The 13,036-nt window shown below is 44.3% G+C and overlaps 1 protein-coding gene across 1 annotated transcript in view; it reads left to right on the forward strand.

Annotated features, from left to right (window-relative positions):
* The window catches only part of CDK2 (cyclin dependent kinase 2), a 115,846-nt gene extending 106,453 nt beyond the window's left edge, over positions 1 to 9,393 (forward strand). Inside the window, exon 6 of the mRNA XM_085599876.1 lies at positions 8,959 to 9,393. Coding sequence (XP_085456002.1) covers positions 8,959 to 9,063 — 105 coding nt within the window. The 3' untranslated portion in view covers positions 9,064 to 9,393. The remainder of the gene's footprint in view (positions 1 to 8,958) is intronic.
* Positions 9,394 to 13,036: the final 3,643 nt, after the last annotated feature.

Here is a 13,036-nt window from a genome sequence, read left to right on the forward strand (position 1 = left end):
CGCCCGACTACTCAAAAGCACCCTGCACCCAGCCGCCCGAGTGCCCCTGGCAGTGCGACCTTTACTCTAATCTACTTCCCCATTTGACCTGAGCAAGTGACCAGGAGCCCAGCTCCCACAGCTGAGTGGCCTGCTCGCCAGCAGCCACCAACCGAAGGCCCCCTGCCTCTCATTGGATAACATTGGGCCTAACTCACTCTGCACCCGGCTGCACCTGTGCCGCTGAGGGTGTAACAACTGTACTTACCTGACCCTGGGAGACCCCGGAGTCTGTGCCCAGAACCTTAACTCTGCCAGTCGAGTGCTTACCCAAAGCCGATAACTCACTTTTCTTCCATTGGGTAACATTGACTGGTTTTCTCTGAAATTTCTTGAAAGTGTGGAGTTTCTAAACTTTAAAATATTCAGTTAAAATCAACCGAGTAACGAAAACGGAAATACTCACCTGCTATTAGGAGAGATGCCAGTGCTGGATCTTAGTGCCCAGCACTGACCCTGCAAAGTACTTACAACCGTACTTACCTCTAACCCAATTTTCCCCCATAGGACACCATTGACTGTTTTTCTGTGAAATTTCTTTTAAGTGTCGATTTTTGCAAACTACAAATATTCTTTAAAAATCTTACCAACTTTAAAAACGTAAATGCTTACCTGTGTTAGATAGATGTTCCAGCCCTGAGCCTAGGAGCCCAGTACTGGATTACAAAAGTAACGAGAACATACTTTACTTGTAACTTGAATTTTCTTCCATAGGGAATCATTGACTGTTTTTCTATGAAATTTCTTCTGTTGATTTTGCAAACTTATAAATATTCCTTAAAAATCGCCTGTACAACTTAAACGCAGTTTCTCAACTGCTTACAGGTGGTACAATAGTGCTGGATCTAGGATCCAACACTGACCTTGAAAAAGTAACCATAACCCCACTTACCTGCTAAATGAAATTCCTTCCATAGGATAACATTGGTAATTTGAACAGAAAAAGTTTCCAAGTGTCAACTTTTAAAATAGCAAAATATTGTTCAAAAATCACAACAGTAACAAAGTAATTTTCTCACTTGTTTCCAAGAACTGTCCCAGGACTGAATCTAGGATCCAGTACTGGAGTTAGAAAAGTAATCCTGAAAGTAATCAACTGCATATAACATAAAATTCCCATTGAGCCCAATGTATTATTGTGTTTGAAATTGTGTTGCCTATTGCAACAAACTGTAACTTGTATCTGCAAAAGTCAATTGCCTATTGCAAAGTATTTAACTAAAGCATCTCATTCTGAGAAAGTATATTTTGATACCTATTGTTGGTTCTAAAATAAAACCATATATTTTGTATACAAACCATTGGCCTAGAGTTCTGTTCTTGAGTGTGTGTTAGACCGTTTGCTGACTGAGTGTGTACAACAAATGCTTTACACTGTCCTCTGATAATGCTTGACTGCTCGACCAAGCTACAACTTAGAGAGTAAGGTTAAATCCAACTTTAGCCTCTGCCAAACCTCTGGGGTCTGTGGACTCTGTGCACACTGAACCTATTTGGGAACAGTATATACAGAGCCACTTTCTCACAGAAGGGAATCATTTATGGGTTCTGTGGGCCTTGGTAGGGTTGTAGCCCTAAGGGTCCAGCCAGAACATTATCTGATTTCCAGGAAAAGAAGAGTTGTAAAATCCTCCTTTAGCACGTTGTCTTCGTCTTCCTCTCCCACCCTGGGTTGGCTTGTCTCTCGACCATCAGTCGGAATCAGAATATGTGGATTCAGATGTGTTCCTTAGCGAGGAATCCTGGTTGGAATCTATCCCTCTTTGATATAGGGGTAGACTTTTTCATGTGAGAATTTATTTGTGTCTTTTTGTATTTTGTCATTTTTATTCTGAATTATGAGGTCCTTGTGTTCAGTTATTTCCTTGTTGACTTCATCTAGTCTTTTCTTAAATACTGTGATTTTTATTTGTGTGTTTAAAAAGTCCTCATTAGTTTTAATCTTAATGTTTCGGCTAGTCGCTTGGCCAGGTTTGATTAGTATCAACCAGTCTCCTCATTGAGCAATCGCCAAAAAATATCAGTGCATCCTGTTCCAGTACTTGCAGGCGTGTGCTATAACAATCTTTAAAGTGCCTAGCAAACTCCTGTGCAATCTCTTGATGCCCCCTTACCATTTCTCATGTGACTGCCCTAAATTCTGATAGACATATTTTCTATTTCCTTGCTCCCAAGCGATGCCAGTAGTTTCCATGCTTTATTACCCGCTTTGTCCTTTTTAGGTCTCGCTGAGTCAGCACGCATGCGCTGCTCGGAGAGACATTATGTAGGTGAGTTTTCAAAGTTCTGCTGGCTGGCCTAGCGCTTGCGTTCACACGAGTGTGCACAAGCGCATCCGCCAGCTTTCAGCCCCATGGCTTTCCTTTGCCGCGCACACCACTCGCCAACCCACTTTTGCCGTCGCGCGTGTGGCGCATGCGCTTGTTTTTCTATAGCATTGCTAAAGTTTTCTCAATGGGAGCCAGGACACTGGCCGCTGCTTTATAAATAGAAGCATCTACTGCTTCCAAAAATGCATCCCCCACAGGAGAAGCCTTCATCACCTGTGAGCCCTGCATATTGAGGGCTTACTTAAAGGCTGGGCGACCAGCGACTCAATATTTACCTTTCTTGAAGGTTAATTTTCAACTCCAGACACCACGCCATTTGTTTTAATGGGAAGCTAGTACTCCCCATCCGGGTCGGTGTCTTCAAGCCTCTAAATATACCTAAATATACAATCCTGTTGGGGATCAGATCCCGGGGGCACGCGGAATTTCCCTTTTAAAATTATTAAAAATGCTTTCCATTACGGGCGACTTGGAGCTCTGCCTCAAAACCAGTTAAAGCTCAACAAATTTAACCCGAGCCGCTCGCACTCACCTTTGTAAAGTGCACTTGCAGTCTACTTAGAGCGCGGCGCCCTCTAGTGTTCGGAGACCAGGTTGCTTTAAACTCTAATTTCATAATGAAAATACCATGTACGTTGCGAAAGGAGCGCATAAAAATGCTCCTGCTACCCTTTGACATTCATCGAACACCTTACTGGTGCATGCCAACCCTCCCTATTCAGGCGAGAGACTACATGCAAAATTCTGATTTCTCGCTTGGCTTCAGACTCTGCAGGGACTGGTCTTGTGTGACTCCAATTATTCACTGTCAGTATCTTACTCCTGCTGGCAATTTCACTGCATTTTTGCCACACTCTCTCTGTCTGCCATAGTGATTTCTTTGTGCTCTTGGGAGGTAAGGAAAAACGTACATTTGCATTTCTGATACCCTATCCTGCAGCAGCACACTTGTAAGTCGCATACATGCCAATAGACCTGATGGAAACGTCAACAGAAGTTAATGGGAGAATACATTCTTCTGATTTATTTAAAAATAAAAATATCTCCAGCTTTCCTCTTCCAAAATGTTAGCATGTACGCTTATTGTACTTGTACATCTCAAAATAGGTGTACAATCATTCCCTCAATTACCCAAATGGAGAGTAAGAAAAGCACCCTATCTGTTGCTGCTGTAGCAGATAAAAACAAGCATTGGCATAGCCAATAGGTCTCGCTATTGGGACCTTATAAGTATTTAGTTATGCAGCATAATATCCTTTGTGCAACATAAACTGTTGCATGGATAAACACTTATAAGGTCCCAAAAGCAAGACCTATTGGCTATGCCAATGCTTGTTTGTTTTGCAAGAAATGCCGTTCGAGCCTTGTGCTCGACAACTGCCTGATATTTGGCTCTTTTTCAGTCCATCTTTCTTTCCTGAGGACGTAGGCAATTCCACATATTCCCTCTCTGTCAAATCTTCTAGTGTGGCCAATCTAGAGCGTGTCTCCATCCGATCCCCAATATCCCCTGCGATAATGACACACCTGTGGTCATGTATGCCTCCCGTTATGTGATATGATTCAGTACCATGTTTTTATTCTCCTCCTAACGATTCGAGGCCTTGCCTAGGGGTTTTACCTCAATCTCATTCGTTGGGCGCCAAGTTTCCATCCGCCACAGCCTTCGAGGCAGACTCACATTAATGGGCAGTGTTACTTGTAAGGGGGGGGTGCATTGTGCACCTCCTAGCAGGAGGAGTACCCTCTCATTAGCGTGTAGGTCCCTCAGACATCACACAATCCTATTGCTTGGGTAAATCCCTCCAGCCGCCTTCTGGTCCATTCCCCCTCCGCTCTCTAACTCATTCTGTCAAGCTGCATGTCTAGATCGAGGTTAAAGTTGCCACTTATAACCGTGCATGCCAGGGGAGCTCCTACAAGCATGCCGCCCACTGTCTGGAGTGTTGCCATCTGGAGTCCGGGAGGTGCATAAACATTGACCAGTGGTAGAATTTCGTACTCCTGTCCTCCCAGGATCTCGAGGTAGCACCCCTGTGTGTTCATCAATGAGCATAATATATGGAATAGGAGCGTCTTTCTGAGAAGAATAAATACCTCCCTTATACCGAAGGTTTATTGTGCATGGCCAATCTACTTGTAATTGCCCCCTCTCCATATTAGTGTTGCCCATCAGTGAGGCGCGTCTCTTGCAAGTATACTATGACAGATTTGTATCTGTTAAAGGTCCTAAGGACCAAACCTCTCTTTACTTTGTATCCCAGGCCTTTCACGTTCCAGGTCAACAGCGTTAAGTGTTGTGTATGCATCATGATGAGTTTGAAACTTCCTTCCCCTGTTCATACGTGGTCCAAGTGGGCAAACTGTCCGAGGTCCCTCCAGTACTGTGGTGTTTCAAAGAACTACAAACTGCTCTATTAACTAACCCCCACCCTACCTTACTCTGTCTTGGTTTTAAAACTAACCAACCCCCCAACTCGTAGAACGCCTGGTCCAAAAACCATAACAACTGAAAACTTTTCGTGCTTTTGCTGCTGGGGTGCAACCTGAGGCCGCTCGAGCGAGTCAGAGACCAAGTGTTCATATATTATCCCAGACATTCTCGATCCAGGAAGTGGGCTCTCTCGCCCACTGTGACTCCTGTGCCCCAGAGTAAGTCTCTCTCTCGCAACAGAATTCCCATTCGATCAGGCATCTACTATCCCAAGTGTTCCAGCGTCATGGGTGTTACGTTAGGCAGCAGGTCATCTTCTGTGTCGTGCTCCGGGTCCGTACTTTTGGGCGGTTCCCTCATCCTCTGAGACGAGGGATCTCCATCTCTTGTTATAGAGGACTTCACTGCTTTGCTTGATCTCCAGTACTGTTTTCTCCTGTGCTGCTTTAATAGGTTCTTTGGTTGGGGAGGCCGTATTTCCTTTTTGCGTTCCTGCGTTTCTATGTCGCCGGTCACCATCTTTCTGCGTGCAAGGTGGCAGGCTGGATCTGAGGCCCTGGGTGACGACCAGTTCCAGGCCTCTTGTGGCATCATGAAGTGGGTCTGCCCTCCTCGCACTACCCGTAGCTTTGCCTGGTAAAGAACTCTTACATAATGTCCAGCTGTCTCATCTTCTTTACTGGCATGAACACCCGTATTTGAACTAAATCAGTATAGTCTGGGTAGAGATTCACTTCTTGACCATCCATTGTCGGGGACCATGTACATGCGCTATAATTGGGCGCTGGTTCCCACAAGACGGTGATGGGAATGCTGTAATTCTTTGTGCCCTTCCTATGGAAAAGAAACTAGAAGGTTTACCCTATAAAACTGTCTTTTCCATCTAATCTCCCACAAACCGTTTTACGGATGGTCTCCGCCCTTTCCGGCACCCCAACCAGCCGGAAATTATGCTGATGGGGATCTACCCTCTGCATCCTCCAATTTGTTCCCCAGCAGCGGCACTTCTCTCTCCATAGAGAAGAATTTCTGAGTAAGTTAGTTTACCTGCGGGAGGGCAGTGTCTACAAGTTTCTTAAGGTCCTCCCGCAGCAGACCCACTTCTCCTGCCACCGCAGTGATCTGTTTTTCCAGTGTAGTAATTGTCTTTTATGGCCTCCAGGATTGCCACCATGCGTGCTGCCAAGGAGGCGTGGTCGTTTTGTCTCTGCAGGCCGTCCCCAGCTTCAGTGGGGCCCATTTGTGGTGCGTTGCTTGACCATCGTTTTCCAGGTTCCACTGGTTGCATTCATCCTACAGAGCTCTTGCCCGCCCAAGTTTCATCGGTTCAATCCCAACGCAGGCGAAATATCTCGGTCTGTTCCTTGCACTGAAGTCAGTGCTTGCCATATAGCAATGTGTCCTTCAGTTGGGGTGGCTCACAAGTTCCACTGAAACACAGTTGACCCCTTGGGCTGGATCTCCCCATTAGTCATCAGTTATTGTCCACGGCATAGCCGCTGGTGTGGCCCTCCTCCCTCTACAAGGGGATGGGGGAGGGCGTATGTGCCCGCAGCTACTAAGGTGTACGCACATTCGTCTTTAATGCTCGCCGCATTAGTGAAGGTGTGGCCTGGTCCCCCCTCCTGCCCAGGAGGTTACCTCCTACAGACTCAGAGTAGATTCACCTGCATAGTATAGGGGCAGACCTTTGATCCGCTGTCTGTATTTGGAGTGAGCCCCTGTGTCGCGCACTAGTCCCACATCGTCAACTTGTGACACGTGTTTGTCCTGCGCTCAATCAGATCCATCAATGGGGCAGCCCAGTGACCCACTTCGCAGCCGCCCAACACTATAATCCAATAATGCCTGGGCCGGCTCCTCCCCTTATCCTCTGCCCCTGACTGACACAAGTTTCATTGGGAATGATGTGGTCGGAGACAGGCCTCTGCCAGCACCGTGGATGATTAGCAGTGCCGCTCAGGGACAGAACACCCCCCTGTTTTTCGCTTGTGTATGCAGCCCCACGCATCTGCTGCCACAGGGACTGCGCTCACTTTCAATTCTGCTGGATTCTTTTCTGTGTTGCCATCTGGTCTCCTGCTGACTCACAGGCTGTCTGGTATCCCCTGGGCCATCTCAACCCATGCCTGCTTTTTATTTCTCGCCGCTCGACCCTTCGATGCAGCACAGCCTAGTTTTAAGCCGGCACCATCTTGGGCGCTCGCTCACCACATTTTCGAGTGGATTGAATCTTCCTCGGCGCCGTGTCGGTAAGCATCACCACGCAGCAAGGAGTGCCTCCAGCATCTCTGGTATGGGGTCACTCTGTTCAGGTGCTGCAGGATCAAGAATGATGATGGATTCGACCCAGATCTGTGACAGGGGGTGAGTGTCTGAAAAGTTTCAGCACTCCGTCCATAATCTCCTTGTGTTTTGCTTTGTTTTCCCTAAGTTGGCAGGGTATGCCCATACGTGGTCCCTTGCTCACTTTGCCACTGGATTAAAGCTAGCCTGGCTGATGAAGGGTGTTACCCAGAAACCGGTCCCAGGATGCTTCAGGGAATACCTGGCTTGGCAGTTTGGGCTGGACTTTTCCCATGAGGCACAGGGTCAAGACTGATAAGTATATAGCTGGGTCTGAACTGTGGCGAAGTGAGCTAAAGAATGATGGATTCAACCCAGATCTGTCACAGGGGTGAATGTCTGAAAAGTTTCAGCACTACGTCCATCTTCTCCTTGTGTTTGCAGGCTCTATTTGAAGCAGGAGAAATGGCACAGAGGCTGCCGATAAGCGCATAAGCTCTTGCATTCGCATCCTACCCTGTGGCCGGCCCAGCTCCACCCCTGACATTAATCTTTTGGGCTCAATCGTTAGCGGTTTCATTGCTCCACAGCACACGTTGTTTAATCATTCACCTGTGGGCACTCTGAAACCCATTGTCTTATGTCTGTCTGAATATCTGCTTTTATACCATCTGGTCTGTCATATTTCTAGACATGCGAATGTATTAGAGTGCTGGTATTCTGTTAGTAGATCCATTGACACAAGCAACTGCAAGCGCCTCCTTTGCCACTTTCACAACACCAGTACTATTGTGCTTCATTCCGAATTTGCCATTGTAATGTCTCTGGGCACCATTTTACTGTTTAGTTGTCACTGAAATGTTTACATACAGCACAGTGGAAATGCTATGTTACATGTGTATGGGGCATCTTGATTTTTGGTATTTTATAAACTGGAAACATCTCGCCATATGGACCCTTAAGGTTTCTGTGAGTCCTGAAAGTGATGGAGAATGAAGCATGGAAGTAAATGACTAAATTTGAGGAGCACTGGAAGGATTCTTTAACCCAGTGAGAAGAGTTAACAGTCAATGTTGGTGTAGCCTATGACATGAAAGTGATATTGATTTTTAACAGATACTCTGGTTTTTCCATGCGCATTGCTGTTTGGATACTATTTGCTGAATATTGAAGGTACATTGGAGAAGGACCATGAGAAGAATTAAGCTTTTTCTGTGGTGAAGTCTGAGCACCATGAAAGATATGTGCAGCCTGACTATACTCCCAGGGAAACTGTGTGATACACAGCAGCACCATCTCCTCCATGACCTTCCCTTTCTACCTCCACAAATATTTTTATATCGAATAAAGCTTTACCTACCTACCTCCACAAATATTGTCTGCATATGGACTTTTACTGCTTTCACTTCATAAATCTGATAATGTCTGTATCTAGGACTTGGTATTGGGAGCTTGAGGGGTCACACTTTCATTTTCCCATGTAGAAATTCTACAAGACAGTTACAATAAAATTGAACGAGGAATCCAACTCCCGTGTGCTGTATGGTAACTTTTATTTTATTGGGAGATATGATTGCATTTGGAGGCTGATGGTCTTAGAACTTGGCCGCTTTCACTTGAGGTTAATTGGAGCAGTAGTATCATTATCGCCCAAGGTGCCCCATGCTTCTCAGTGCTAGTGATACCTTTATAGTTCTGAGGCCTGCTCATTTCTAGAGGTGTTACTGGTATAGAATAACTGCTCCCAGGCTCAATCTTAAGTTTTGTCATTATGGGTTCAAAAAGAGATGTGCCATATCATCCGTCATTTTTCTAAACCTGGGTGTCTGAAACCATCAGTTTCTGTAACATTTTTTTTCTTCTTTTCAGCAAATGTTGCAGTATGACCCAAACAAGCGAATATCTGCCAAGTCTGCTCTCGGACACGTTTTCTTCCGTGATGTCACAAAGGCTATTCCCCATCTAAGACTATGAGCTATGGAGCTTTTTAATCCGAGGGAAAGTGTTGTCGACTGGTGTCCCCGGCAACAAAACTGTGTATGTCCAGGAGACTGTAGAAGTGATTCTGTCTTACGCTGATGTTTCCCACACATATTCACCATATTCTGGGACGTTTTTAAAGCTGTGTTTGAGGCTTTCTAAGTGATGCTATTGGAGAAGGTGACTTGAGTCCGGACACCATACAGCCTTGCTCTCAATTCATAACAATTTACTACAAACAACCTGGCAGTTGCACCATATAGTCTGTTGGTTTTCGCCTGCTGTTTTCTATCATTTTTCACTAGTTCGAGTAATCTCTAAAAATGTTTAAAAGGTCTGTCCTAAAAGAAAAAAAGTTATCTTGTGGAAACAAATGCTTGCTGTACCAGTTTTTGAAGTACTGGCAGCTTAGATTTAATATATTTATTTTTATGTTTTTGCTTTTACCACCACAAGCCAGCTACGGATTCCTGTATCTGGCACATGAAGGGTATCTTATTTTGAAACCCTTAACTACTGCTTATAATTTTTATAACCTCTATTTCTATTTGCTATATCTGTGCCCTCTTCTATTCTCATCTTGCTATGGGCACCACTTAGATTAATCTTGTGACTCAGGTAAATGTGAGGTAGGGGCGGCTATTTACATGTTTGTCTCTTTTGCTTTATAATCAGTCACTGTAGTCCATTGTCCCACAGAGGCCCACAGGCTGTTTTCATTGAACGGTCAAAGAGTGTCCTGCTCTGAGGGAAACATATGTGTAGGAATGCATTATATAATGGTGTCCTCCTTATGATGGCACATTTTGGCCAGGCACCATAATCTTAGGCCGCTTGACTCCAACGCTTTGATTTTCGGGTGGAACTTCCCTTTAGAGTAGGAATTTGTCCACATCTGTTGAGAACGGATTGCAAGCATTCTTAGTCTTTGGAAGAACGCTAGCTATGTTGGCACAGGGCTGCATATGACCACGTCATAGCCTACTGCCCTTAGGCTCCTACATTGGGCACACCTGATTAACTGGAAGCTCAGCTACATGATCTCAGCTTTTATTTATACCTTGGGATCAGCCATCCTTTAAGCAACATTTAAAACATGCTTCTTAACATGTATTCCTACAAAGATACTGCAAAGAAGAGGTGCTATTATTTCAGAATCTAGTCTTCCCGCACATTTTAAAATGTACAAAATCAAGTTCTCTTACTGTGGCTCGCATTTGTCATGCCTTTGAAATTGCTTGCTCTTGCTTCGTTGTCCACTAAGATCTGGTTATGTTTCTCTATTTAGTAGACTGTTTGAGTGTTTTAGTGACTGGGTTATGTGGTGGTGATCTTGGCAGCTCATTTAGTTGCCCCTTTTTGAGGGGCGTTGGCTATACGTAAAGGTAACTAGATTGGTTCTGGAAGCAGCTCCTTTTACTCTGGTTCCTTGAGGGAATGATACATGGATGACTACGAAAGATCTCTAGGTAAGGGCTAGTTTTGTAGGATAAGAAGCGTCATTACAGTGTTTAATTATCATTTAACTACCTCCTTCCAGCCACTGCTGCAGCAGCACAACTGTTCCTTATTCAGGCTTGAGCGTTGCGCTGAGAGGAATTAAACAACCTGAGTGAGCAGACTGTACTCTTCCATTGTGGGCCTTTTTCTGCCCAAACCTAGATTGTCCAGTTAGCTCTTTTGTTGTTTTCTAAGCAGTGCTGATTCAGAAATGAAATGGTGACCAGTGGTTTGTGTGTATTTGTAAGACTGCACCTGTACAGAGGTTTACATCAGAGTGACACGTTCTGTTGTCAGATGGAGTCTTCCCCTTTCTCCACAAAAAATGAGACATTGAATTGGACATGGTGTACTTGCTGTTCTACTTTTTGTTTATTTTCCTTCTAATTTTGAACGTCATTTGTGCCCAACGTGCTGGTCAGATTTATCATTTTAACATGTTTTTTCTCAGATAATTTGTATGGAGAAATGCCTATATTATTGCAGTGCAGTGTTTTACTTCCCTCTCTTGGTAACCACTTGGAAGCTAAGGGTGATAATCTCTAGAAAATTTGAGAAAACAAGCTTGTATTTGCCGGTGTTTCTAGTCATGTATACCCTTTCCTAACTATGTGACCCGATAGCCCGTCCCGCTTAACTCTGCTCAAGGTTGTGAACATGCAGTTTGTGTTTTGGGCCTCTAGTAAAGTGCTTCATTGGGTTCCATTGTGTTGACAGTGTTTGTAGATGGGGGAACTAGATTGTTTGATTCCTTATACAAGTGGCATTTCTTAAATCTGCTTCTTTGGTGTCCGCCTTTCGTGTATGGTTATTCTTTTTTGGAGAGTAGATTCTTGCTAACCAGTCCCTTTGCATTTCACATCACGAGAGGCACCTGTTGAGGTTTCAAAGTCTTCTCATACTGGCATAAGCTCCCCATATAATGCCTTTGAATTTTAGGCTGCTGGTCTGGGCTAAGGTTTGTGTTGATGCTCTAGTACTTACATAAATACACACTTTGGTTGCTTGTCTGGAGGGAACAGAGTGTATGTTTAGAAACCTAGAGGGTCAGTGAAGAGCTGCTTCCTGCTATATATCAAAAAGGTGGTGGTTAAAGACAGAAGTTTTTTTGGAGGGGTGGTGGTGACTAAAAAATTTTTTTTTTTAATGCTGTTTGTGATGCTTGCATTCGGTTGGATATTATCAGGTTGGATGGCAGGCTAACGTTGCCTGTAATATCTTGGAGTGGTATTTGCCTTTATTTTTCATGTTTGGGTCTTGAGTTTTCTGTTAGCTTGGTTTGTGCTAGGTGCTTAAGATGGGGGAGAGATTTGTTTTTGCTCGTTAATAACTTTCCTGGAAAAAGTGCCCATCTTTTTTTGTTTGAGGTTTCTTTGCCAAGACATTAAATTATCTAGCTATTGGGTGATGTCCTTCCATCCCTTAGGAACACATTTCAAAGCTTTACTATTACCAGTTAGTCGTCATTTCTTCTACTGGACTGTGCTTACTTCTGTAATGAGATAAACCACTGACAACAGCAACATAAGTGGCACAGGTATAGTCTGTTTGGTTCAACTGGTTTAGGCTCCTGCCTAAGAGGTTGATGTTTGGTTGTTGCGAGGGTAAGCCCAATATGCTGTAGAGTAACATCAGTTGCCAACTAAAAGTTGTTACAGAAGAATGGAATCCTTCATTAAGAACGATGACTTGGCGCACTTGTTTCGGGTTGTCCCTATTCCCCTTACTATGACCAAAAACCAGTTCAGACGCTTCTTTGTCCTAACAGAGGATTCCTTACTCATGCAGGCAGACACTGTTAATAATTGTAAACTATTTATTAATAGGATCCAGCGTAGACCGCTCACTCTGTAGTGGGGCGGACTGCTCTTCTATCCATAGTTGTACACACTATAAGGATTTTAAGATCTGCTTAATCTATAAAGTTTATTATCTCTGCACCTTTGTTTGGAAAGTATCTTTTAAATATTTGTATTGTGCAGTCCTAATGTAGCCATGTTGAATATCTTCATGCTCTTGTATTTCATTAAAAACTCAGTTTTATTAGTATATGTGTTTGTTTCTGTAAGACCCCTGTCTGAAGGCCCTTGGTATGTTTATGATTGATTTGTTAGTAAGTGTGAGAAGCAGCAATTTATTATATCTGCATTATGTAAGTGCCAAAATGTTCTAAAATACCAGAGCCTGCCAGAGTGACCAGGTGGGAAGCATTTGAATGCTAGGAATTATTTCGATGGCCTTTGTTTTTTGGGGAAACTATGTGCAGAACGTTGCGTCTGGACAAAGCCTGAGTGCCCAGACAGGTGAACAGATGTGAAACGGTTCTTCATTTGAGACACTGGCAGGAAAGGACTGTCAGGCCCATTTCTTCGGACTACAAGGCTTATGGGCTACTGGGCCCATCTGTGATGATTGTAGTGGTTGCCATTGCTGACCTGGGAAACTTCCTACCATGGCTCTGCAATCT

The sequence above is a fragment of the Triturus cristatus genome, chromosome 4_2, assembly GCF_964204655.1.
Source record: "Triturus cristatus chromosome 4_2, aTriCri1.1, whole genome shotgun sequence".
NCBI lineage: Eukaryota > Metazoa > Chordata > Amphibia > Caudata > Salamandridae > Triturus > Triturus cristatus.